General features: G+C 44.0%; 1 protein-coding gene across 14 annotated transcripts in view; it reads left to right on the top strand.

Annotated features, from left to right (window-relative positions):
- Nucleotides 1–13,178: 13,178 nt before the first annotated feature.
- Nucleotides 13,179–27,640, top strand: part of LIMCH1 (LIM and calponin homology domains 1) — a 327,317-nt gene continuing 312,855 nt past the window's right edge. For 5 of the 14 annotated variants that reach the window (XM_059162730.1, XM_059162693.1, XM_059162702.1 and 2 more), the window contains exon 1: nucleotides 13,402–13,589. In XM_059162730.1, the coding sequence (XP_059018713.1) occupies nucleotides 13,494–13,589 (96 nt within the window). In that variant the 5' untranslated portion in view covers nucleotides 13,402–13,493. Of the gene's footprint in view, nucleotides 13,590–27,640 lie in introns of all 14 variants that reach the window. The other 9 variants (XM_059162639.1, XM_059162629.1, XM_059162620.1 and 6 more) reach the window with 5 other exon arrangements.

Below are 27,640 nucleotides of genomic sequence, written 5' to 3'. Positions count from 1 at the left end.
TGTGATTATTGTTATAAGGAACACTGAAATGAACCTTCTTTTATATATATTAAATTGCATGTCCAGTGATTTTCTTAGAATTGGTACAAGGTTCCAGAATATCCTCAAGATTGTTTTTATTGGCTTAATGTCCCTCCCATGGTATTTGTGAAGTCCTGTTCCCCTACAATCTTACAAACTGGTAATTACCCAGTTCATGTTTATCAATCTTCTAGGCAAAATACATGGAATTTTGTTATGATTCGTGTACCTCTGCTTATTAATGGTTTCTCAAAGATGATATAACACTCATTCCTCAATTCAGGAGTGCTAAGGTCACCATTTCTCTATTTTTCTGTACTCTGCCTCTTTTCTTAGTCTTTGAGTCCTCATTCCACTGGAAGGATCTCAATTCCACACAGTTTTCCCTGGGATTGCAGCCACATTCCGGGGGACTAAGTGTAAAGTCATTGGGTGTGAGTATTGGTGTGTGTTTTGGGGGGATCTGGGTGACTGGCAATGTCCCTTTTTTCTCTGCCCTAAGACCTACTGCAATGAGATGACCATCTATCCATTTGATTCTTGTTCCTCTATCTGTCCCTGAAGGATAAGGGACAACGAGATGTCAAGATGATCAGGAGGGGCTCTCCGTTCTGAGAGCTTACCTTGTTATTTCTGAGGCCACCTTTGGGCACAGGCGTCATTCTGCTGCTCTGTGACAGGCCGGCACTTGGGAGGGACTGTGAGGGTATTTGAGTTACCATCTGCCTAGACATACCACGACTTCCCTAAGGCAGGCAGTAGGGAACAGTGAGCTGTGGCAGTGCAGGAAAGGAAGGGCAGAGGGAGAAAGTAGATACCCTTTAAAAGCAACTGCTAATATTTCAGAGTATTATCTTACACTATTATTAGCCAATCATACTGATCCTTTTATGAGATGCCTGTTCTGTTCGGATCCTGTGCTTATGCCAGCTATTTTCAATTTTCTCAAAGTACCAGACCATCTTGCACTTGCAAATGTCTTTGTGCCTGCTTTTTCTTCTGGTTAAACCCTGCTTCAATTCTATATATAATCATCGTTTAATCTCCCTCTAAATGAACACTCATCATGCTCTATGTAATTGTATATTTATTTGCTCATGGGCAGTGTAGACCATAAAACCTGCTGAAACAATTATCCTTCTCATTGAAATTCCTTGAATGAAAAGACTGTGTCATAGAATTCTTTTTTTCCTTTATGAACATATTTTTTAAAGATCTTTTAAAGTTAATTTATTTGATACAGAGAGAGAGAGAGAGAGCGCGCAAGCAGGGGGAGTGGCAGAGGCAGAGGGAGAAGCAGACTCCATGCTGAGCAGGGAGCAGGATGCAGGGCCCGACCCCAGGACCTTGAGATCATGCATGACCTAAGCCAAGGCAGACACTTAACGGACAGAGCCACCCAGGCGCCCCATTTTCTGAACATATTCTGAAACCAGTTTGGAAATAAATAGTTTAAGCTCTTGATGTTTACACTTAACTAAAATGGAGATAAATAACCAGGAGTGGTTTAAAGTACAACCTCTAGAATCAGAAAGAATTGAGTTAAGCTAGAACTTGTTATTTACTAGCTGTATGACGAATGGCAAGTTATTGATCCTCCTAAACCTCAGTGTTCTCATCTATAAAACGGGAAGCATTATAGTGACTTGATATGGAATTGCTTTAAAGCACATTGCCTGCCACTTAGTAAGCAAACAACAAATACAGGTGATTATTATTAATAACTATTCTTAGGTGGAGAGCAGAAAGGCTGACATGTTTACAGTCTTCTACGTTGCTGCTACCTGATGGTCAGAACTGCACATTACTTAAATCTGTAATTTATGCAGGAGAATTAGCACTAGAGAATCAAATAAAAGTGATTTATTTCTGATGATCAGTGAATATGACTGGCCATTCTGCTACTTTTCTCTTGGGCTGGTAGAAACATTGTATTCTGTGAGCCAGAACACGATTGAGTTTTGGAGTTTTCTGTACTACTTTTTAGGAAGTGAGCGTTACATGGATTTGAAGCAGAAATTATAAAGGCAAATGCCAGAGAGACCAACCAACTAGGGCTCGTGAATGAAGCAGGCAAATGTGAAAGGATCAGGAGTGACAGGGATTGTGGCAAAAGGGAATGCCACGCCTCTCCCAGGGGACAGCTGTCCTGGAGCTCTGGCTTTGACAAGGCAGGAATTTGGAGCCAGCCACATCTTCCAAGTTTTCAAGAGAAGTTGGAAATCTAGAGGGCTTTTTTTTTTTTTCCTTTCCCATGAAGTTTCTGAATTTCTAGAAGTTGGTAACTCATTCAAGCATTGTTTTAAAAACACTGCGCAAGCCAAAACACCATGCCTGCTGGCCAGGCCTGATTCACCGGTCACCAGCCTGTGACCTTTGATTTGAGATATCATTAGCATTTTCAAGAAGCATGGAGAAATGCGGCAACTTTAAAGGGCTGATAAAACACTACACAAACTTTGTCCCGTGCGATGTGAACTATTTCTAATATGCTGTCTAGTCAATTTGCGTTAAAGCATAGGTTCATTTAGGGAAAAAAAAATAAAAAGAACAGCAAAAAAACTGCACACAAGAGATTGTAACGCCTTTCATCCTTCAGTTAATTCTGCATTGAGGTTCGGCTGACTGTTTTCAATCTTGACCTCCTGTGGAAATAGACCAGGGAGTTTCTAAGTAAACTTCATTCTCCTAACAGGCCTCTGCATGAAATCAGCTGGAGAAAGTCCTGTAGCTCAACAGGCAGATGGCAGTAAGAAATTAACTTGAACTTCAGCAAGGCCAAGGTTTCCATGGGAACAGAGGAAGCAGCCATACTGCCTGGCATTCGAACTGAATAGGAAACAGGCTCCCTGACAGCATAGTTCTAGAAACGATGGCATCTTTTGGCCACTCTCCCCAAGTGCTTTAACGTTAGGTAATAACCAGATAATAAATGATACTCAGATACATGCTTAAATAGGTTAGAGTGTCTATGAGTCTCAGATACGAGAAAGTGTAAGTAACTGCTGAAATCTGAAAATCATTAATAAGCTTTAGCAGTCTCCATCACAAAAACTGTATTCTTTACTGAATGAGCCCATGACATGCAGAAATCATCGCTTTAATCTTATTTTACTATAAGGAATTCAAAATTCAAATAAACTTAATTTTTATATCAATATGCGGTTTTTTTTTTTTTTTTTTTTTTTTTTTTTTTTTTGGGGAATAACATTTGTCATTAATATGTATTTTGTCTGAACTTTGGGGCATTCTGCATGTGAGGAGTGAGTGACCTTGATGAGCGCGATGCTTTTCTGAATTAATGACTGAAGTGGGTTCATTTCACTTTCTGTCTCTTGCCCAAAGGCAGATTAAGCTGGAAGCTAAGGACATTTAAGCTTCATGTCCTCTCACTTGTGTTGGCCTCTCCCAAGACCTTAGGGTGAGCCTCCAAGCTGTTCACATTGTCTTATATTTTTGTAACATTTTTATCGCCCTGTGTTTTTGTAACAATTTTGTAACATTTTTAAAAGATACTTTAATTGCAATGGTTAAGGCTGTGATCCATTTCCTCTCAAACTTCCCTTCATTTCAATTCCCCTCCTGTTGAGTGATGATGAATGACCCCAGGTATTTTGGGGGTGTGAGTAAGGGGAAGGTGAGTTAGGGATACATTAATTATGGAATCAGTGGGATATGTGTATGTGGGGCGAGTTTTGTGTGTGGGTATGTTACTGCCATTTGTCCTGCAGTAAGAATAACTTCGAGTAATAAGCCTATTGCCCACTCTATTCGTCCACGATGTGTCAGTACCATGACACCAAGGTGCAGTGCAGATGTTGGATGGAGACATGGTATGTGTCCCTTAGTGCTTGGAACTTGGGAAATGGGGGTGGGGGAGAAATAAAGCTGAGTGGAGCCAGGATATAGCCTGTGGAACATGCTTTCCATCCCCAGACAGGTCAAGTCATAAATGGGAGATCTGGCTCTCTTTGGGTTCTAAACCAACTGGAAGCTCTAGCCTATGAGAAATAGTCTTAAGGCAGGGTATACAATTATACACATGCGGAATATTTCTTATGGGCATTGTGGGATATGGAATTTATCAGAATTCCAACGATTAAATTCCCAAATGAATGACTATGAAACACTGTTGACAAAGGGAATGTAAAACTCAATATGTAATTACCCCAGGACCATTGATGACAAAATGGGTAATGAGAACTGTTGATTCAAAGATCATTTAACGGGTGCCTGGGTGGCTCAGTGGGTTAAGCCTCTTCCTTAAGCTCAGGTCATGGATCTCAGGGTCCTGGGATGGAGCCCCGAATTGGGCTCTCTGCTCAGCAGGGATCCTGCTTTTCCCTCTCTCTCTGCCTGCTGCTCTGCCTACTTGTGATCGCTCTCTCTGTCAAATAAATAAATAAATTCTTTAAAAAAAAAAAAAGATCATTTAAGATGGATCATGACTAGAGTAACTGACTTACAAGAAATTCGAAAGGCCTGGAATCTCATAGCTTATATAAAAAACTTGATGGAGGTTTTCCTAAGTTTGATAACAGTTTTGAAAGTTTATCTCATGTTGTCCATGATGACCTGTACAGCTGAAAGAAACTTTCTGACCTATCAATAACAGATTTTAACATTGCCACAGGCCAGCAACTCCTAACATGGTCAGTGATAAAACATTCTTCTCCCACAAAAATCATCTGCTGGTCTAAGTTCAAAACAATCACTGTTACTGTTACTCTTGAGTTTTCACAACATAATATGTGTAATATGTTAGTTTAAATCTGTCCATCTCATGTTACTTGTTCTTTAATAAGCATTAGAAACACCATTGGAGCTGTTTCTGATAAACTCCCCGTTGTGTGTCAACCCCAGACACACAGTGATGCAGTTACATGTTATTTTCTTTTTTAAAGATTTTATTTCTTTAATTGAGAGAGTAAGAGAGAGAGCAAGCATGAGCAGTGGGGAGAAGCCCGATGCAGGACTCAGTCCTAGGACCCCGGGATCATGACCTGAGCCAAAGGCAGACGTTTAACTTACTGAGCCACCCAGGCGTCTACTACGTGCTATTTTAAGAGAAGTTCATAATGCTTCAGAATTACTCTAATTTGCTTCAGACTTTACGAGGTGTGTCTCCCCATGATAATACACTCTGCATGTAAAACAATAGCTTTTATATAAACAATGATAGCAGGCTGGTTGTAAATGAAGACACAGAACCCCAGTTACTTCCATGCTGTTTGTTATTCATAGGAAAAATCAACCTGTGAACTTTGCAGAGCTGACTTTTTGGAACCAATTTTTCATGTGTTTTCACCCTCCCCCCATTTTAGAGAATATAGTAATGTGAACTAAAAGTAGTAATCTATTACTTTTGTACTTTCTGTCTTTTCTGCAATATATTTTGTGATTTTTATTATTTTATTTATTCCTATCGTGAATATATCAAGTCTAACAAAGGAAAATTTCAGTGAAAAAAAAAAACAAACCAAATGCGAATTTACCCTGCCGGATGAAAGATGGTATAGTCTCTCTCTCTCTCTTTTCTCCACAGAAAATGATAATACAAAACATCACATAAAGAGGTAATCAAAGAGGATACAACACCAAAAAGTTAGGGGAAAAGAGCCTTATGGAGATATGTCAGGCAGTCTATTAACAAAAATAATTTTATTTTTCTGGATTTTGTAATGGTTACAGTATTTGATAGCCTCTTAAAACTTACAAATTATTTTATTTCTTTTATCATTCTAAATAAATATTCATCTTCAAACCTAATTTTGTATTTGTAATTTGTAGACGCTACAGGCCCAGTAAAAATTAGAAGTACACACATACAAAAAAGAATATTTTGCTAAGAAAAATCAAACTCAATACAAGCAAACGCCTAGTGATAAACTTAGAGTTACTAAAATTAAAAACTCAACAGAAAGGCCAGAAACTAAGGTTGAGGAAGTTGGCCAGAACATTAAGCAGAAAGACAAAGAGATGGAAAATCTGAGAGAAAAAAATGAGATCTAAGGAATCAGTGAGAGGAAAAACTCCAACAAATAGGAGTCCCAGAAGAAAGAAAATGCGAGGAAACTTTGAAAGAAATAAATGTTTGTAGACTTGAAGAATGTCATGACTTTTCAGATTTTAATGAGTTTCTCACTACCCAGAAGATCAATAGCTGAAAAGTGTTTTTATTTGATTTCCTTACAAAATCTTCTTAAAATTTTGTGAAACAAACGAAGTGGAAATATTTAAAAGACTAAAAATGAGCATGTTAGAGGAGTATTTGACTTTCACTCAACCTATTTTTTCCAGGTCACATTTGGCCATTGTTATTCATTCACTCATCCATCCAACCATCCATCCATTCAGCACTTACTTGGTGCTTAGCCATGGCAGTGCTAGTTTCAAAGGAAAGGACTGATTCCAACTATACATCCAAGCACAGTACTGTATTATATGTGCTAGGGTGGAGGTATAAAGAAGCAGCTATCCCAGTATTTCTCACTGTCATCAAATAATATCTCTTTTATTTTTTCTAGACTCATTATGCTTTCTGAATCTAATGATTCAAGCATTTCATTAATTATTTTTTTAAAAAATATTTTATTCATTTATTTGACAGAGATCACAAGTAGACAGAGAGGCAGGCAGAGAGAGAGGAGAAAGCAGGCTCCCTGCGGAGCAGAGAGCCCGATGCGGGGCTCCATACCAGGACCCTGAGATCATGATCTGAGCTGAAAGCAGAGGCTTTAACCCACTGAGCCACCCAGGCGCCCCAAGCATTTCATTAATTCTAAAAAAATTCTAGTCATTAGTTTTTGAAATATTACCTCTCTTCATTTTCTCCATTCTCTTCTTCTAGAATTCCTAGTAATTGTTTTATGAGAAATTTGTATTTTCTTAGCCATTTTTTAGCACTTTTTCTTATTTTCCTTTACTTCATTCCATATAATTTCTGAAGATCTATATTCCAATTCACAAATTTTCTCTTCACTTGTGTCTAACCTATACGTTAACCCATCCTTTATGTTTTAAATTTATGACTACAACTTTCTAGTTGTTCTTCTAATACTTGTGCAACTCCATGTGCCCTTTTTTACTGTGTCTTGTTATTATTTTCTTCCATTTGGATTCATTATCTTATGTCTTTAATCATTTAAAAATTTACTTTATAACCTTTACTGATAGCCCTATTAAATGAATTCTGGGAAACCTAATGGCATTCTTTGTCATGTCCTTTGAATTTTGCTTATATTACATGGTTTCTGCATGTATTTTGTACTTTTAAATGGAAAGCTGATCCTCATTAGGCTTTATTTGTGAGAGTCCCATGAGGCTTAGATGGAAGGCATTTTCTTCCAAAGGGATTTTATATTTGTTTCTTCTAGGTGCCCAAGAGGCCCTAGACCAAATTGTTTAAGTTACTTTCTTAGCTTGAGGGGACTTGGATCAGGTGTATATTATCTATAAAGAGGATTAGCCTTTTGTTTACACATTCTCTGGGGAGGTTACCCATATCCCCCAACCCAGAGCTGAGGTCAAGACAAAGAAAGGTCCTTATCACGTCCCTCTGTGGTGGTGGAATATTTTCTAGTCCAGTCTCTCTCTGTGGGATTAGTGTGTATATGTCTGTGTGTGTGTGCATGTGTGTGTGTCCCCGTGTGTGTGTCTGTGTATGTGCATGTGTATATGTAAGTATGGCTTCTCAGTTGCATTCTTCATACACACAGGGATAGGCCTCAACTTCCGGTACTACAGCCCTAGCCCTAGGTTTCTAACAACCCCTGTACACTGTGTCTCTCCATGGGACAGTCAAGGGTCAGATCATGAATTTACTTCTCTAGTTTTATCTTTCCTTTCCATTTTGCCTTCCGAAGAATTGCTGTTAATTTCTTTTGAGCTTGACTCTTCAAGTAAAGATTATTTTATTTATTTTGTATGGCATTTATAGGAGTTTTGCAGCAGGAAAGTTATTCAGTCAGTCATCATCTGGGAAATTGAGATTGTTATTCACATTCTTTTTATTATTATTATTATGTTCAGTTAGGCAACATATAAAAATCTTCCACTAAGCAAAGAAAACTACCACGTTCTTTTTAAATGGCTTTAAAATTCAAAGCAATGACAAATGGAGAGTCTTTTTCAGAACGCTCCTTAAAGATTCTCATACCTACTTTGCTATGGTGAGAACCACCACATTATAGTAACAGAGAAAAAGAGGTGGCTAATTTTGACTTGGCTGCTAAGGAAGTTGCCAGAAAGGTGACATTTAAGTCAGACTTTGGAGAATGAGAAATTCAGTACCCCGATTTACCACCAACCATTAGTCTCCAAACTATTTTACAGGGTGTCATTTAGAGTTAGTCCAATTGATTTACCTCATTTTATATACTAATAGATATACATATTTTAGTACACAATGTCATCAAAGTTATTATCCATTAATTTCTAAGTGGCAGGAAAGGAAGCAGATGATTTATTGATAAAACTGCAAACCCAGAAAGGCTAAATAATATTTTCACTCCTGTAACACAGTGACAGGGCTGGATTCAAACTTGAGTGTGGCAACTGTACCATGTGCCCTTCGGGGAGCTTCACTGACCAATGACCTCAGCTGCTGTACTCTGAAGTCCATTGCCATGTCTGCATTAAGCCCGGCTTTCCACTGGGCCGCTTGCAGCCAGTTACTAAATATGGCAGAGATACTAAGGCAGGCTTTTCCTGGAAGACCCTGGACTCCTCTGGCAGCAGACTGGCCCACAGACCTCCTCGCCAAAGCTGCCTTGAAGACCGAGATGACACTCTGCCTGAACTTCCTTCCCTCTCTTTGCTTGAGGTCAGGCTTGCATTGTGCTCTGACTGCTTCCCCAGCATTTTCTCTCAAAGTCATGTCCCTGATAAAATCCTTACACATTTAACTCTATCTTGGTGTCTGCTTCTCAGAAGACCCAGACTATCGCCCCTAGTTTGTGGAACCTCAAAACCCATGATTTTAGACAAAATGACTAAAAATGGACTAAAGATTAAAATGTAAGAGGGACAACTATCGGACTGTTAGAAGAAACATAGGCATCAGTCTTCATGACCCTGGATGAGGCGATGCTTTCTTAGATAAGACACCCAAAGCACAAACCACAAAAGAAAAAAAATAGATATTTTAGACTTCATCAAAATTAAAAACTTTTCGGGGCGCCTGGGTGGCTCAGTGGGTTGAGCCACTGCCTTCGGCTCGGGTCATGATCTCAGGGTCCTGGGATCGAGTCCCGCATCGGGCTCTCTGCTCAGCAGGGAGCCTGCTTCCTCCTCTCTCTCTCTCTGCCTGCCTCTCTGCCTACTTGTGATCTCTCTCTGTCAAATAAATAAATAAAATCTTTAAAAAAAATTAAAAACTTTTCTTCTTCAAAGGACAGCATCAAAAAAGTGCAAAGCCAACACACAGAATGGAAGAAAACATTTGCAAATTGTATATCTGATAAGATACTCTTACACAGGATATATAAAGAACTCTCCTAATTCAATGATAAAAAGAGAAATCACTCAATCAAAAAATGGACAAAGATATGAATAGGCATTTCCTCCTAGAAAATGCGCGAATGGCCAATTGTTCGTGAAAAGATGTCAACATCATTAGTCATCAGGGAAATGCCAATTAAAACCACAACGAGATACCACTTCACATCCACTAAGATAATTATAATAAAAAAAAATCAGAAAATAGCAAGTGTTAACAAGGAGATGGAGAAATTGGAACCCTTCTACCCTGCTGGCAGGAATGTGGAAATGGTACCGCCATTTTGGGAAAATGGTACATTAGTTTATCAAAAGGTTAAATACTCAATTATCATATGACCCAATGATTCCACTTGGCATTTACTAAGACAAATTAAAATGTGGGTCCACACAAAGACTTGTACAGGCATGTTTATTGCAGTATTGTTCACAATAATTGAAAAGTGAAAACAACCCAAATGTCTATCAACTGATGAATGGATATACAGAATGCGGTATACTCATACAATGGCATATTATTCGCCCACAGAAAGGACCAAAGTACTGATATATGCAGACACATGGATGAACCTTGAAAACATTATGCTAAGTGAGAGTAACAATACACAAAGGACCACATATTGTATGATTCCATTTATATGAAATGCCCAGAAGGGGCAAATTGATAATGACAGAAAGGAGATTAGTGTTTGCCAGGGTGCAGGGGCATGGTAAATTTGGAGGATGACAGCTAAACACTGTGGGGTGTCTTTTTGGAGAAATCAAAATGTTTCAAAATTAATTGTGATTGTTGTACAACTCAGTGAATATATTAAAAAATAGTATGTGAATGGTATCTCAATAAATCTGTCACTAAAAAATCCATGCTCTTTGAATACACTATATCCTTCCTCTGGCATTTATCCTAGAGTGCCTTGTCTTATGGTGCTTTTTTTCCCACCCAAATGTTGCTTCAGACCCTCCAAAGAGCGATGATCTTTGAATTGTGGCGTTTCTTCTGGATTTGATTTCTTCACTCTAGTTTTTTCAAATTTCCTCCAGTGGACGTATATTACTTTTATATTTGAAAACTATGTTATACAGAAATGAAAATGTTGTTTCATTAACAAAAGTATTAGCCCCTAAAGGAAAAGGTCTGCGTCCCTTTGTGGAGTCCTCTGATGTTAGCACAGAAAGTAGGTGCTTAGCAATAATTTGTAGATGTTCTTGAGAATGGCACGAGTTTTGAACTCCATTATGGTTGTAAGTCCTTGGGTCTTTGGTAATCTCTGTGAATTTCTTATTGGTAATAGAGTCCAGGAAAAGTAGGTATTATTTTGTGATTATTAACCTTCATGTATAAATGTATTTCACTGGAAGAAAAATGTTTTAGTTTGAATGCTGGGTTCAATAGCAGACATTTTACTGATAAGGTAGCTTTTACCTTCATGAAATCATTTTCAAACATTTGGGTCAGCCGGCTTCCCCTCCTCCCACTTACTCCCTGCAGGGAAGCCTGCCCAAAGGGGCATCTTTCATTAGTGTGCCGGGGCTGATAGTGAATTATTGACTTCGCCATGTTTCTTTGTAGAGACAAGGTCCTCCTCTGACAATATTTCATTAGCCCTTTTCCTCAGCTTGTCTTCTTTACTCTTTGTAATGTCCCCCTCCCTCCTTTTTGGAAAGCAGGAAGGATTAAACAGAGCACTGTCTCTGCCAGCCCCAAGCTGGGTCCTTTCACATTCAGAAATCCTGTTTTCTCCTCATAGTGATTCTGCTGAAAGGTTGCCATCTCAACCTCATTTGAGATGAGGAAACTGAGGCACGCATTGTAAGTGGTGGCCTTGGGACCCGGCCTTGCCGTGCAGTGGGTGGTTAAGGGCAGATGGCGCCGGGCTGTCTGGGCTTGAATCCGGGCTTCAGGGCTCCCCAGCCTCGTCCCTCCCCTCCCCTCGCCGCCTTCTTTCTCCTAGTTCCTTACAGGGTTGATAATAGTCCATGTTACCAGGTTGGAATAGGGAATGAGTTAGTCAATTATTTGTAATGCACTTAGAACAGGACCTGGCACCATGCAAGTACCATAGAAGTGTTGTAAAAGTAAATAAACTGAAAGCTGTCTGACTCCAAAGCTGCTCATGGTGGAATTTCAGGCTTGCTTCTTGTTCCATTCCCCTATTAAAGCAGCAGAATTGGGCAAAAGCTAAACTTGGACTCTGAACAGGGAACAGAGGCTGAGCTGCGGAGGCACCCACGGACTTCCTGCCCCGTCCAAACTCTCTCACCATCAGCCGTTCTAAAATGTGAAACCGTTTGCTTTAAGTTGGCTGAAGGTACTGAGCTCTGAGGTGCCAGCCTGAGCCCCCTTCCGCGCCTCAGGCCTGGCCTAGCCTGAGGCCTCTCCCATGTTGTCGCTCCCACCTGGTTCCGCCCTCATCACTCCCCAGTCACGCATGCTAGCCTTTGTGGCTACCAAGCTCATTCCCATCCCAAGGCCTTTATAGGCATCTGGAAATAGTTCCCCAGATGGCTGCGTGGTTAACGTCTCTCTCATTCACGTCATCTTGTCACCCAGCTTTGTCAGTAAAACCTTCCAGGCTCACCAAATTGGGCTCCGGAGCAAAACAGAAGGCGTGCTCAAGGAGAGTGGCTGAGAGTTTATTAGGACACCATTGGGAGGAAGTGGGGAAGGTAGGGAAACCACAATAAGATGGGGAGGCCTTTACCACCACCTGGCCTGGGGCAATAGGCTGGGACAAGAGGAGACTGGGAACCTCGGAGAATCCAAGGACGGCCCCTAGGCAGAGCTGTCGTCCTCAGGGGTTGCTGCAGCAGCCAGTCTGCCGGATTTCTGCAGTAAGGGGCAGCATAAATACCCCACCTCCCTCTCCTTCATCCCCCCCCTGACCTCCTGCCTCCCTACCGTTCACCTAGCCTGAGCGCACAGATCGCGCCGCCTCCCAGGAGGAGTGGAGAGGTAATCGGAAGTCAGCTAATCCTCTCGCTTCCCAGGTCATAGTTTACCTTCTCTTTTCTCTTTACAGGACTCCCCACAATCACCTTCTTTTGTTTTACACGTTTATTTTCTATCTCCGCCCCTGCCATCCTCTCTAGAAGGTAACTATCTGGAGGGCACGGACTTCGGCGTTTTCTATTTTTCTTTCTTTTTTCATCTCTGGGTCCTCAGCGCCAACCCCAGTGCCTGATACATAGTCACACAGTAAATACGGGTTGAATGAATCAAAAGACTGGATCACAAATAGCTTAGCTGAAGAGAAAAAGGCTTATAAGGGCGGTTTTTCTTTTTTTTTTTCTCACATTAGGATCGGGTGCCTGAACCCTGCCTGGCGCTGGGCCCGAGGGCTGCTCCTCTTGCTCCCCCCGCCGCCCCCCGCCGCCCCCCGCCCAGACTTCTGCGAACCGGCGGGACGGCAGGTGCCGCTAGGCCCCCTCCCGCGCCCCTGCCCGCGCGTCCTTCCGACCCGCCGCTGGCCCGCCGGCTCCCCCGGGGACGTGTACGCCGCGGTGGGCGCGCATCTCCCAGGCGCCGGCCGACCCGCTGGCCTGTCCGCAGCGGGGCCCCGCGCAGGGACGTGCGGGTTGGCTGCCCGAGGGCTCCAGGCCGGGTTGCGGGCAGGGAGGGAGACACCCAGTGCTCACTCGCGGTTATTTTTACTCGGTAGCTGACACCCTCCCCCCAGGGGGGGCGGAGCGGCCAGAGAAGGTGGGGAGAGAGGGAGCTCCCGGCGCCTCCACGCTCACTCCCGCCGGGGACTCGGGGCGCGGCGGAGACCGGGCGGCGCAGGGAGCAGCTGCCGCGGCGTCCTCCGGCAGTGCGCCGCTCTCCTCCGGGACCTGCGCCGGGCGGGGGCGGGGCGGGGCGGGTCGGGAGGGGAGGGCGGGCGGGAAGGGGCGGGGAGCGCGCTCCTGCGGCGGCGGCGGCGGCGGCCGTCCTCATCCCGGCGGCCCAGCGCTCGAGTGCACGCGGGGCTTCGCAAATGGCTTGTCCCGCTCTGGGTCTGGAAGCTCTTCAGCCTCTGCAGCCGGAGCCGCCCCCCGAGCCTGCTTTTTCGGAGGCGCAGAAGTGGATCGAGGTAGGTGCCCCCGGCTGGCGGGAGGCCTTGCAGGGGCGCCCGAAGCCACCGACCCGCACACACGGACGACAGGTCCAGTCTCGCCCCCGCCCCCCCCCCCCACTTTCTTTTGCCAGCTCGCCCAAATCACCCGCCCGGGCCTCGGCCGATCTGCGATGCCCTGGCGCGGGTCTCGGGAGAGGGTGGGCGTGAATGAGGGGCGCCGCGGTCTGGCTGTGCGCGTGGGGGGCACGGAGCGGTCTCCTGCGCCTGCATCCCTCCTGCCCGCCAGCCGCGCGAATCTCAGCTCCCGCCGCTTCCACGCCGGGCGGAGGGAAGCGCAGTGCCCGCAGGAGCGCCGCAAAGGCGCAGGAAGTGCGAGACCCAGAGTGCTGCAGACGCCGCATTTCGGGGGGGGGGGTGTCCTGCTCCCGGTCCTACCTTCCCCCTCTTGACACCCCCTCCTCCCGTCCCAGCTTCTCCGGAGCGGAGTTGGCAGTGTCTCCACGGAAGCGCGTATCCACCAGCGCTTCTGGCTGTATCCTGGCAGCGGGTCAGGTGAGGCTGGCCCAGCGCACAGGGCCGGGGAGCCTGCAAGACCCACCTGCAAGCGCGCCATCCGCATAGACGCTGCCCAGCCATTGGCAACCCCTGCTCCGTACCAGAGGCGGCGGGGCGGGCTCCCAGGTTGCCGGGTCGCAGGCCCCGCTGGCATATTTCACTTCTTAAATGACTCGGTGGCAGGCCAGGGAAATCACTGGAGCTCTCGGCTCAGTCCAGGCGGCGCTCGCTGGGTGATCCTGATTCTCGATGTCTATCTGTAGATGTAGCTTCGTGGCCCAGCGCTCCCCAAATGACGTGTCTGCCGGGGATCAGGACGCTTGGAGGGCGCGAGGGGGGAAAGGTGACCCCCTGTGATCCGTGCAGTGAGCCTCTGTTTCGCCAGATGGCCTTTCTTGAGGCTTAGCGGAAGGCGAATTTGACCCTTTTCCTCAGTGACAGGCAGCCCTCCTTGCGGATAGTTCAAAGGAACGAATGCACCGCTAAGTCATTGGCCGGGCAATGGCGAAGCCTGTTAGTACTCAGGCTGTCACTGGGTGACCCCCCCCCCCCCCCTTGTCAGGATGTTTCAGGGGTAACAGAGCTACGATGGTGCAGATTTGAACCTGCTAAACTGCTTGCAGAAACCACCCTCACTGACTGCTGCCCCAGTGCTCCAGCAAGAGGCCTGCCCCCTCCAGGGTTAGCCTGATCCAAGCAAGAGTGTTAGGCAGAGTTTAGAAACATCCATTTAAAAATAGGGTGAAAGAAACAGAAGATTAGACTTGAGGCTCTGTTGATAAAAGCCCCAATTATATCTCTCATAATTTGATGGCTCATGACCTGATGAGAAAAACACCTTGGCTTTTAATTTTTGATATGTGGCCAGAAAGGCTTGGGGGGGGGGGGTGACAGGTGCTCTCTGTGCGGCATACTTGGGTTCACAGGACACACAAGAGACGTTTGTATTCACTGGCTTAGTTGAGAGTTGGCGAGCTGTATTTTTCATGTTCTTGAACTTTAAAATTCTCAGGAGAGATTTTAGATGTGGATAATAGGTGAGGGCAGAATATCAGAGCCCAGCAGTCTTGCAATTCGTGGAGGCAAGTGGTTTATTCTCAATATTCTTAATTGTAACATTAATATAGTCTATTTAGAAAAATGGGTTGTCGTATAAATTGCAGGAAAGGGCACAAGTCTTAAGTGCACATCTGCGGGAATGTTCTCATATATATATGTACCGTTACAACCTCCCTCCAGATCAGGGTCTAAAACATCTCCTTTCGCCCAGAGGATCACGGTCTGTTTTTAAGTGGTGGTATGTATGAGGCTAGATGTTTTGCAGGACAGGATGTCAGCTTTTGTCCGGGTTCCACTGGTTTAAAAGAATTAAAAAAAAAAAAAAAAAAAAAAAAAAAGCAGGACTTCCTTAAGAAAGGAGAGCCCTGATTAGGACCAACCGACGGGCCTGGCATTATTCGCGATGCCTTGAGGGTATGCTCATTGGAGAATGCGAAACCCGTGGGGGCGTGCGTGGCTTTAGGACTAGGCGGCGGTGGCGCTCTGCTCTGCGCGTGCATTATTGAAGCGGCCTATCTCCTTTCATTTGCGGGAGTTCGGTTTCTGGGAAAGGAGAGCTTCTCCTCCCAGGCCGTCTGAAAAGGTATTTGCTCCCGGGAGAGATAGTGACCTCCCTTTTTTTTTCCTTCCCGGAGGTTCCTCTTGAAATGTAAATGCCGAGTCTGCAAACCGGGGGAACCCGGGAGCCGTTAACAGATGGTTCTGCGCGCCGTTGCCCGGTGAACAAAGATTCCTGGACTAATATAGCAATAATGTAGTACTTAGACGGAGCTGAATTCCTGGCTGGATTGTTATCTCGAGACAATTCCATCTCCTTTAGGGGCCCCATTGTCTTCGGCAACATCCTTATTGGAAAGGCTTTGTTTTTCACTTTTTGTTCTGTCGTTGATTAAATTTCCCACAGCACCCCCTCCACCGTCCCCCCCCCCCCCCACAGGCCACCGCTTTGAGTAGTCAGGAATTTCACCCTTTCAGAAACATGTTCCCTTGGGTGCAGCAGGTTAATAAACAAACTTTGCAGCTTGTCTTTCCTTCTCAGCCCTTGGTCTTCCTTGAGTCATGGGTTGGCCAGAAAAGATTCATTCTTAATAAAGGCTCAAGGAACAAGCGCCATGAGATCACTTGTTAGTGAGGAATTTCTCAGCCTTGGCTGTTAGAGGGCCGGGTGACGGGCAGGAAATGTGGGCCAGGGACCTGATGCTCCCACCTCCGCCCACCCCCAGCTTCTGCCTTAGCTGGCAAAGGTGAGAGCCCTAATGGAGGTCACAGACCATGTGGGAACAGCTCGGTAAGATAGTGTGGGGTTTTTTGCTTTTGCTTTTTTGTTTGTTTGTTTGTTTTGTTTTGTTTTAATAGTTGCAGAAGCAGGGCTGCGTGTCTTAATGTGGGTTTAGGAGACTCCGAAAGGAAACAGCAAACTTCCAGGATTAATCGCGGCCACCAGCAGGCAGGGGCCTAACTTCCTTCCACATTCCTTTTCTAGAAGGCCTTGCCAAACAAAGGGGCAGTAAGGACAGCACAGGGGTTAAGAGGTCAGACTTTGGAGCTGGGCACCCTGGGTTTGAGTCCTGGGTCTGTTGTTTTCTAGCTGGGTGACCTTGGTCAGGCTGCGCTTCCTCCCCTTTTGGTTCTAAACTGTTTTCTTTGAAAGCTAGTTCTAGTCATTAACAACAACAGAAATCACAAAGTTATTGTTGAAAGCATCTGTAAAACAGGGGCACTAAGACTAGCTTATCTACCTCGAGGAGTGCTGGGAGAGTTAAATAAGTCAGTGTGTTTTATTTTATTTTAAAAGATTATATTTATTTATTTGACATACAGAGATCACAAGTAGGCAGAGCAGCAGGCAGAGAGAGGAGGAAGCAGACTCCCTGCCGAGTAGAGAGCCTGATGTGGGGCTTGATCCTCAGGACCTAGGATCATGACCAGAGGCTTTAACCCACTGAGCCACCCCAGTCCCAGGACCTAGGATCATGACCAGAAGCTTTAACCCACTGAGCCACCCCGGTGTCCCAAGTCAATGTATTTTAAATGCTCAAAAGAGTACCCAGTATTAAGGAAGTATTGTCTAAGTAATGATTGGTGTTATTACCCTTAATAATAATACTACTGCCATTCTTACCACCATCACCACCATCATCATCAACACGCCTGTGATTGCCATAATTACTGTTGTTCCTATACCTGTTTTGGAAAAAAATCTCCAGAACCCTGAGTTTCTAACTATAAAACAAAGAAACTCAATTACCTACTCATCTCATTCCATTGTCGGACCTTATGAGCTCCAGATACCTGGCCCAGAAGTTAGGTGCATGCTATGTTACCTCGCATTAGAAGAGATATAGGGACCAGAGCAAAACCGGTAATATCTACTTATAAAATGATCCTGGCGGTCCATGCCATTAAGGCTTAGAAAATGATTCCTCAATATTATGTCAAATATTTGCATTTAGTGTGATCTTTGTTACCAGACTCCAAGCAGAGTGCTCAGTGCCTCTCCTCTTGCTGCCGATCCAACGTTAAGTCATTATACAAATAGTGGCTCTCTGAATATTCATCTCAAATGTGCAGCGTTTTGTTCCCTTAAGTTTTATCTGCTCCTGCTAGAAAAAAGGAATCATTCCCCCCTTTAATTCCCTGCCTCCTTCCTCCCTCCCTTCCTTCCTTTCTTTCCTTTTTTCTTTTTCCCTTGATGATATCTGTTGAGTCACAGGAGTTTGTTAGTGGGTAGATGATTCTAATTTTCTTGGTAACCACCGCCCGCGCCCCCTTTGCCTCTCTGCCCACAACAATATTTATCTGTTCTAATCTGTGGTTCTTCTCTGCAGTGCCAAACACTTTCTGGAGAAACAGATGTCCCTTCAACTTGGTTTCAGTTGTGATTTGGAACAGGTTGCCAGGCCTTTGGGGAGGGGTTGCACATTTCAACCCAACTCAGTCTTGCTTCTCAACTTGAAGTCTCTGGACTCCTTTAACCTTAATCACAGCATGCCTGTGGGGCTTGGTGCCGAATATAATCTTATTTGTGACCTAATCCATATTTCACATGCGTGGGAACTTGTGTGGGGCGGGCTGGAGGGAGGGGAATCCAGCTCATCATTTGGGGTCTTTTCTCCTGCCCATATAGAATTGTTTTCTATTCCACTGGGACCTGATTTTGGAAGATTAAAGGCACCAAGGGTACCTTTGCTCGCCAAGACTGAACGATGGTGTATCGTTTGGCAATAGGGAAGATTTATGAGTAGTCTTTGAGAGAATCTAGCATTTGGTGGCGGGTGACATATGATATTTGCAGTGTCATGACGAGTGAACGTGTGACCTAAGTTGTATCGTCGTTCAAATTCTCCACCTCTGTGGAGACTGGATGATTCTTACATCTTTCCACTACAACAGAGATGTAACTTGGCATATCCTTCGCCAGCATTGCATGGGGAGCTGAGGAAGAGGAAGAAAACCTCTTCTGGCTAGACGGAGAAGGGAGTAGTGGTCTGAATAGATATGTAAATCAGAGCGGGCAGCATCTTTCTCCCAAGGACATTTAAATAAAATCTGGCCTGTTTGTGTACAGGAGCCGCTATGATACAATGCGGTCATGTGGTGGGAGAACAGTGAGGTCCCACAGATTTGGGGGAGAGGGAAGTGGCATGGGAGGTCGAGCTGGCACCTCTTGCCCCAGCATCTCCCTGGAAACCGAGTTTGCACGGAGTGAGCTCCGAATGCAAGACTGAACTCTGGCCACCAAGAAGGGGCGGGGTGGGGCCTGTGTTCCCAGCCCTGGATCTCTTGGCCCTCGGCTCTCCGCTGGGGGATGACAATGGAGCCATGATGCAGACATCTGGCTGTGATTCCATGGGTGGCAGTCAGTACTAGGTGGGACCAGGCAGCTCCTGGAGATTGGCCTGGCAGCTTCCCTTTTCTGCTTTGAACCACTCTGAAATTTAAGAATGGTGTAGTTCGGAGTAACGTGGTAATGGTAATGATGGTTGTGAAACCGATGCTCAGGATGATAAAAGCTGATATTTATTGAGTGCTTACTACATGCCAGGCACTGGGCTAAGAAGTCGGTGTCTGAATGAATCCCTTACAAGTAAGTACTAGTATCATCCCCATTTACAGAAGAGAAAATTGAGGCCCCGAAAGATGAAGCATCTTGCCCAGACTTTCAAGTAAGTGGCAGAACTAGGACTTAAAGGACCATTTCTTAACTTTTATGAATATATACATTGTTAGACACCCCAGATGCTATAGTTGAGGAAATTGGGGCTTTCAGGAATGAGGAAACCCATCCGGAGTCACAGAATCCGTGAGTACCTGTTAGAGTCAGGATTTAAATCCAGGCCATCTGACTTTGCTGCCCTTGTTATCTGAGCCCTTCTGTTGCTGCCCACATTAGGACCAGGTGTAAAAACTCTGGTAAGGACTGAGCTTCCTGTTTCTCTAGCAGCTTCCCCTGTATGTGGGAGCAGATTGTGGATTTCAGAAGCTGTGGGTCGCTAGACCATTCCCCATGGCTCGTCTCTTTCAAATATGGGTGCGAAGGGGTATCCCTGATGGGTTTAAGTGCTGCTGACGCATCTGAAGCCTTTACCACAGCTCTCACCTTCCCCCGAGAGCGCTCCCAACGGGCCAACATCTCACCTGGGAAAGGGTTTGTTGTTGAGTTCAGCCAAGAGGCAGGTCCTTCCGAGAGAGGAGATTGGCAGCCTCTCCTGCAGGTGTCCATGTCATATCCTAAAGAACTGAAGGGTCAGAACGAAGCAGCTCCGTGACTTCTGGGAATCCTCGGCAGACCTGTCACTGACCTTCCAGTCTAACCTTAATCATTTTGGCCCTTATTTTCATGGTTGAGGACTGAATGAGTTGTTCTTTGACTAAACTGCTTGCACAGGAACTATATTTTCTTTCTTTTCAAAAAAAAATACTTACTTACTTATGAGAGAGAGAGAGAGAGAGAGAGAGAAGGAGAATCTGAAGCATACTTCCTGCTGAGCACAGAGCCTGGCATAGGGCTCGAACCCAAGACCTGGAGATCATGACCTGAGCTGGAACCAAGAGTTTGGTCGCTTAACTGACGCAGAGCCACCCAGGTGTCCCTGCATATTTTTGTTAAGCCTGGTTTACTCTTCTGTGGTTCAGGAAAATGTGGAAAACAGTTTTATAATATTTCCCCTCATCTGTTCTTAAGGATGTGTGTGTGTTTATATTTGAAGCGAAAGAAAGGTAGCAGGTATGATCTTTTTGGGGTGAAGTGTTGGGTGGAAAAAAGGATGACTTCAGTGCAATCAAATGAGGAAAGGAGAGGAGAAAAGAACTTTGTTTTTAAGTGATTGAGAAAAATAAAAATAGTCTAAATGAGAGGGTTACTAGATGATACAGGAAAAAAAAATAGTCCTTTAAAAAAAAAGTGACAGAATATTGGAAAGACTTCTGCCTGGACATGAGGAGATGTTCTATCTCTCTCTGCAAGGAAGAATGATGTCATCTAGTTCAGTTCTGCTGTGGTAAAATTCCATGTTTGTAGCGTTGAAAACAACACTCCCAAAGAGATGTGCTCAGGAAGCTAGCCCTGATGGGATGGCCACTGTGTCTCAGGGAATTATCTTTAACAGGCGGGAGGAAACTAGGTGACGTAGTCTGCGACTTGCACCTAAGGAATGTCTTAGTGGCTGTCTTTGCCCACTAAACTTACATTATCAGCAAAACTGCATCCTTATATCTATGATGGGACTTTAAGAACAAAGTATTGGTTAGGCTGAGAAAGCTCCACGTTTCCACTGTTCTGTATTTTGCCTGTGATAGTGATCAGGCTATAGCTCATACAGGATGCAACTTGGCCACCTGGTCAGCCATAGAATTTAGAGACCTACCCCACCCACCTATCCCTAAATAGCCCATTGGGAAGCTATGTAAGAATAGACCTGCACTTGGTGGTTTTTTTTTTTTTTTTTTAAGTAAATGTCAAGGGCAAAGGCTTGTGGCATTTTTATTTCCATGACCCAATACTGTTATAAAAAAAATCCTCAGCGATACTTTTCTTACCAAGGGACTGAAGTTTTATTTATTGTGCTGAGGACACAGTTCTCTTTTCCTTCCTTGATAAGCATTTAAAAAGAATGATATTCAAACACTTACCTTCTTTCTAATGGGAAACTGAAGGAAGGTTAGGATGGGCTCAGCCAGATTGTCTAAAATATGAAAATATTTGGGATACTTCATTATCACTCATTTGTAAATTCACTTCAGTGTAAACACGAAAAATAAGCATACAGTGGAAGTAAACATTAATGTGTGAAAGTGTTTCAAACAAATCAAAAGATTTGTTTCCTGGGAAGTAGTTACTAAGCCCCAAAGATGTGCCAGGCATAGTGCTAACAACTAGGGTTGGATGGTGAACAGCAGAAACCTAATTCCCATTCACATGAAATGCACAATGGTGTGCGTGTGTGTGCGTGTGTGTGAGCTTAAATTAAAATATACAATTACAAACTGGGCTAAGTACTATGAAGACAAAGAATGAGGGGTTTAAGAGAAAAGTGCTTGAGGCAGACAAGGAGCATGTGCTGGGCAGGAGAATTAGATGGACACAGATTTATTGAGACAAGGGCTTGCAGGTACATATAACACATGCTTTTATTGTGATTACTCTTGGAAAAAAAGGTAGAGTAGGAACACTGTTAAAGTTCTCCAGATGTATTGAAGGTGTGTGTATGTGGGGGGAAGGGGCCAGGAAAGGGGCTGAGTCAGAAGTTCTTGAATATCCTTGCAAGCCTCTCAGAGTAGGGTTTGCATTATGATCCAGTGCACCTCTTAGGACTGAGGCACAGGTAAGTCAAGACCTCTTCTTCTAGGGGCGCCTGGGTGGCTCAGTGGGTTAAAGCCTCTGCCTTCAGCTCAGGTCATGATCCCAGGGTCCTGGGATCGAGCCCCGCATCCATCTCTCTGCTCAGCATGGAGCCTGCTTCCTCCTCTCTCTCTGCCTGCCTCTCTGCCTACTTGTGATCTTTGTCTGTCAAATGAATAAATAAAATCTTTAAAAAAAAAAACAAAACCGGGTGCCTGGGTGGCTCAGTGGGTTAAGCCACTGCCTTCAGCTCAGGTCATGATCTCAGGGTCCTGGGATCGAGTCCCACATCGGGCGCTCTGCTCAGCAGGGAACCTGCTTCCTCCTATCTCTCTCTCTGCCTGCCTCTATGCCTACTTGTGATCTCTGTCAAATAAATAAATAAAATCTTTAAAAAAAAAAACAAAAAACAAAACCTCTTCTTCTAGGAGAAATAGCAGAGAGGATCTTGGGATTTATTTTTTGAGCCTGGACTCTGGGATTACAATTCTTTTTGAAAAGATTTTATTTATTCATTTGACAGAGAGAGCGAGAGCACAGCTGGGGGAGCATAAGAGGGAGAGGGAGAAACAGACTCCCCCTAAACAGGGAGCCTGATGAAGGCTCGATCCCAGGACCCTTGGCCAACGGCAGATGTTTAAACAGCTAAGCCACCCAGGCGCCCCTGGGATTAAAATTCTTATACCAAATCGGGGCTATAGAAGCTGTACTCCACTCTGAGGTAAGAGGCTTGCAGAAGCTTACTTTCCTTTCAGTGAGTGAGAAGAGCAATTTTGTATATGACTTTGGGTGATGGCCTATAGATGTCCACTAATTGGGAACTTGCCCCAGACTCCTTTAAAAGAAGGGGAGTTAAAACTAATAAAGTCATGTGCCATTTGGGAATCCTAGAAGTCGTAAACTCTGGAGGTCTGTGACTTTGGTTTCTTTCAGCACTTGAACCCACCACCTCTATGCCCCCTTCCTCATGGTTCAGCACAGCTCGTTATCACATCATCCTCCAGGGGACACCTGGGTGGCTCAGTTGTTAAGTGTCTGCCTTTGGCTCGGGTCATGACCCCAGGGTCGAGCCCCACATCAGGGTCCCTGCTCAGTGGGAGGCCTGCTCCTCCCTCTCCCCCTGTTTCTGTTCTCTCTCTGTCAAATAAATAAACAAAATCTTAAAACAAAACAAAACATCATCCTTCCAGAAAGCAGGATGGAGGAATAAAAAATAAAGACTCTATAAGACACCTTCTAGAAAATTCTTCCCAATTCTTCTGCTTATGTTTTTTTGCCGAGGTTTTCAGTAATATGGCCACTTCTGGTTGTAGGGGAGGCTTCAGTGTCCTCAGGTCGTACTCTGGATTCTATTCCTCAGAAGAAAGGGGAAAATGGCTGTTGAGTTAGGGGGACCCTAGGATGTCCTTTCCCCACTCTCCAAGGACAGATCCTTTCCAGACAGAGCTTAAATATGTCTGCCTCGAAGCAGACTCCCTGATTCCTCTAAGCCCATTAATCCCTCTTCCTCTGTGCAAACCGGACATTTAGTATCTGCCTCTGTTAGAAACGTTGTCACATATCATTGTAACGAATATATGGTTGGGTGAGATCTGTCTCCTTCTATGAATCCCAGAGTTCTTGTGGCCAGGGACTAGGACTTAGTCACTGTCCCCGTTCCTCCTCAGTCTGCACCCCACCGGAGCCCCATGGCCACATTACCCACTGCCCAAAAGGTTTCTCAGGGAGCCTGTGCCCAGCTATCATTGCCTGATTGGCACTTGGACTCTGCCATGGCAGAGAAAATAGACTCTGTTGCTGACCTGACAGGAAGCAAAGTTTTTTTTTTTTTTTAAAGACTGATTAAAAAAAGCAGTTTACCCAGTGGTTGCCTGGAGATAGTCAGTGATTGGACACTTGGAAAGTGATTTCACTTTTGGCTCTTAGGCAGGTGATATCTGTTGAAGGAATGACTTAGGAGGCCAACTTTCCCCTCAGGTTGAACTGATGTGGGGCTTACAGTTCCTGTCTGCAGGGTAGGAGAGCAAACATCTCTGTTCTTTAAATAAACATTCCCCTCCTGCCCCAGCATTTTCACCTGAGACTCTTGACACTTTTTTCTCCTACCTCAGAGCAATCAGTCAGCTTCCTTTCTCTTACCTGTTGTGGGGGTCCAGATAATTCCCCCCTCTTAGTATGAAAGAAAGATCAGACTGCTTCAACTTAGAGGATAAAAAAAAAAAAAGGCACTGAGGAATTTTTTGTTAATTAAAAAAAATTTTTTTTTGAAAAAGGAGTTTTATTTTTATTTTGCTTTTTAATGAAATACCATATTTTGGGGCACCTGGGTGGCTCAGTGGATTAAGCCACCGCCTTCGGCTCAGGTCATGATCTCAGGGTCCTGGGATCGAGTCCCGCATCGGGCTCTCTGCTCAGCAGGGGGCCTGCTTCCCTCTATCTCCCTCTCTGCCTGCCTCTCCGTCTGCTTGTGATCTCTCTCTGTCAAGTAAATAAATAAAATCTTTAAAAGAAATACCATATTTTTATTCTACACATAATTATCCAGTATCACTATACATAGTATACTATAAAGAATATACCATTGTGGGGGACGCCTTGGTGGCTCAGTCGGTGAAGTATCTGCCTTCAGCTCAGGTCATGATCCCAGGGTCTTGGGATCAAGCCCCACATCAGGTTCCCTGCTCAGCGGGAAGCCTCTTTCTCCCTCTCCCACTTCCCCTGCTTGTGTTCCCTTTTGCACTGTGTCTCTCTCCATCAAATAAATAAATAAATTTTAAAAAAAAGAATATACAATTGGGAAGGCATAGATGATTTTTAAAAATACGTTGTTTTTATTGCTGATGATTGCATTTATTTATTTATTTTATTTAAATTCAATTAACACAGAGTGTATTATTAGTTTCAGAGGTAGAGTTCAGTGATCTATCAGTCTTATATAATATCCAATGCTTATAACAATACATGCTCTTCTTAATATCCATCACCCAGTTACCCCATCTCCTCATGCTCCTCCCAGAAACCCTCAGTTTGTTTCCTATTATTAAGAGTCTCTTATAATTTGTCTCCATCTGTGATTTCATCTTGTTTTATTTTCCCCTCCCTTCCTCTATGATCCTCTATTTTGTCTCTTAAATTCCACATATGAGTGAGATCATATAATTGTCTTTCTCTGATTGACTGATTTTGCTTAGCATAATACCCTTTAGTTCCATACATACATGTTGTTGCAAATGGCAAGATTTCTTACTTTTTGATGGCTGCATAGTATTCCATTGTATATATATTTATACCACATCTTCTTTATCCATTCATCTGTCAATGGGCATCTGGGCTCTTTCCATAGTTTGGCTATTGTGGACATTGCTGCTATAAACATCGGGGTGCACGTGCCCTTTCAGATCACTACATTTGTATCATTGGGGTAGATACCTAGTAGTGCAACTGCTGGGTCATAGGGTAGCTCTATCTTCAACTTTTCAAGGAACCTCCATACTATTTTCCAGAGTGGCTGCACCAACTTGCATTCCCACCAACAGTGTAGGAAGGTTCCCCTTGCTCCGCATCCTTGTCAATATTTGTCATTTCCTGACTTGTTAATTTCAGCCATTCTGACTAGTGTGTGAGGTGGTATCTCATTGTATTTCCCTTATGCCGAGTGATATTGAGCATTTTTTCATGTGTCTGTTGGCCATTTGTATGTCTTCTTTGGAGAAATGTCTGTTCATGTCTTCTGCCCATTTCTTGACTGGATTATTTGTTTTTTGGGTGTGAAGTTTGATAAGTTCTTTATAGATTTTGGATACTAGCCCTTTATCTGCTAAGACATTTACAAATATCTTTTCCTATTCTGTCTGTTGTCTTTTGGTTTTGTCAACTGTTTCCTTTGCTGTGCAAAAGCTTTTTATCATGATGAAGTCCCAATAGTTCATTTTTGCCCTTGCTTCCCTTGCCTTTGGATATGTGTCTGGCAAGAAATTGCTGCAGCTGAGGTCAAAGAGGTTGCTGCCTATGTTCTCCTCTAGGATTTTGGTTGATTCCTGTCTTGCATTTAGGTCTTTCATCCATTTTGAGTCTATTTTGTGTGTGGGTAAGAAAATGGTCCAGTTTCATTCTTCTGCACGTGGCTGTCCAGTTTTCCCAACACATTTGTTGGGAAAAACCTTTTTCCATTGGACATTCTTTCCCACTTCATTGAAGTTTAGTTGACCATAGAGTTGAGGGTCCATTTCTGGGCTCTCTATTCTGTTCCATTGATCTTTATCTCTGTTTTGGTGCCAGTACCATACTGTCTTGATGATTACAGCTTTGTAATAGAGCTTGAAATCAGGTAGTGTGATGCCCCCACCTTTGTTTTTCTTTTTCAACATTTCCTTGATGATTCAGGGTCTTCTCTGGTTCCATAACAATTTTAGGATTGTTTGTTCCAGCTCTATGAAAAATGGTGATGGTACTTTGATAGGAATTGCATTGAATGTATAGATTGCTCTGGGTGGCATACACATTTTAACACTATCTGTTCTTCTAATCCATGAGCATGGAACATTTTTCCATTTCTTTGTGTCTTCCTCAGTTTCTTACATGAGTATCCTATAGTTTTCTGAGTACAGATCCTTTGCCTCTTTGGCTAGGTTTATTCCTAGGTATCTTAGGGTTTTGGGTATAAGGAATTTTTATTATAGTGCTAACCTGTATGAGTTCTTACTAGAGAGGTATTTTTTAAAAGGAGAATATCCCATATAAGCTAATAGCCTGTAACTGGTGTTAATAAGTGACCATGGCTATGACCACCAATTGTCATTACCCAATGGAAACACTGAGAAATAGCATCCTCTCTGCCTTTCCTGCAGAAAATTGACAAAGGAGCTCTTGGAGCTGAATGTTGTCTATTAACCCACAGGTGTGGTTGCGGCCCTTTTCCACAGAGACCTTGCAAGATGTCATAAATAGGAGGGGTGGGTGACAAGTGGAGCGTGATTCATTGTGTTGCAAGAGTTGACAGAATGTGATAACATAAAGTGGTAAAGTGGCTAGTTCAGTGCTGAATAAAAATAGTCAGAGTGACCATATTTCTAGACCACTTCTGTGCCGGTGCTAGTCCAGGCCTTTGTTTGAGTTAATGGGAATATCTATTGATCTGTTTCACACCTGGCACAGTGCCTGGCACATTAGGTAAGCACCATTTTATGCCAATTTTACAGATGAGAAAACTGGAATCCAGTTAACTGATTTGCCTGGTGTCATGTAACTAATAAGTGGCAGAGTTGGAATTTGTACCAAGGCAGTCCCGTTCCAGAAACTGAGCTAGGGCTGGTGACTGTTGTGCTTTAGATGTAAGAGCAAAACCTCTAAAAATCATGATCCCAAGTAACTCTCTAACCAAGCATATGACCTGCCCCTCCTTACCTCCCCGCTCTTTCCCTTAACAGCTGTTTACTGAACATCTTCTTTGTGCACAGTACTATTAGTTGCTAGGAAACAGTTTTATCTGTGCTAGTAATTTTCAGTGTTCTTACTGCTTTTGTCAGTGTTCTGGTTACAAAACTGAATGGGATTTGAGCCTTCTGCCTGAACTCTGTATTTTCCGCAAGCCCTGTTATTTTTTAGGGTGTGA

This window comes from Mustela lutreola, chromosome 1 (assembly GCF_030435805.1).
Source record: "Mustela lutreola isolate mMusLut2 chromosome 1, mMusLut2.pri, whole genome shotgun sequence".
Taxonomy (NCBI): domain Eukaryota; kingdom Metazoa; phylum Chordata; class Mammalia; order Carnivora; family Mustelidae; genus Mustela; species Mustela lutreola.
Note: the sequence above shows the minus strand (reverse complement) of the source record. Positions and strands in the feature narration are given on the sequence as shown.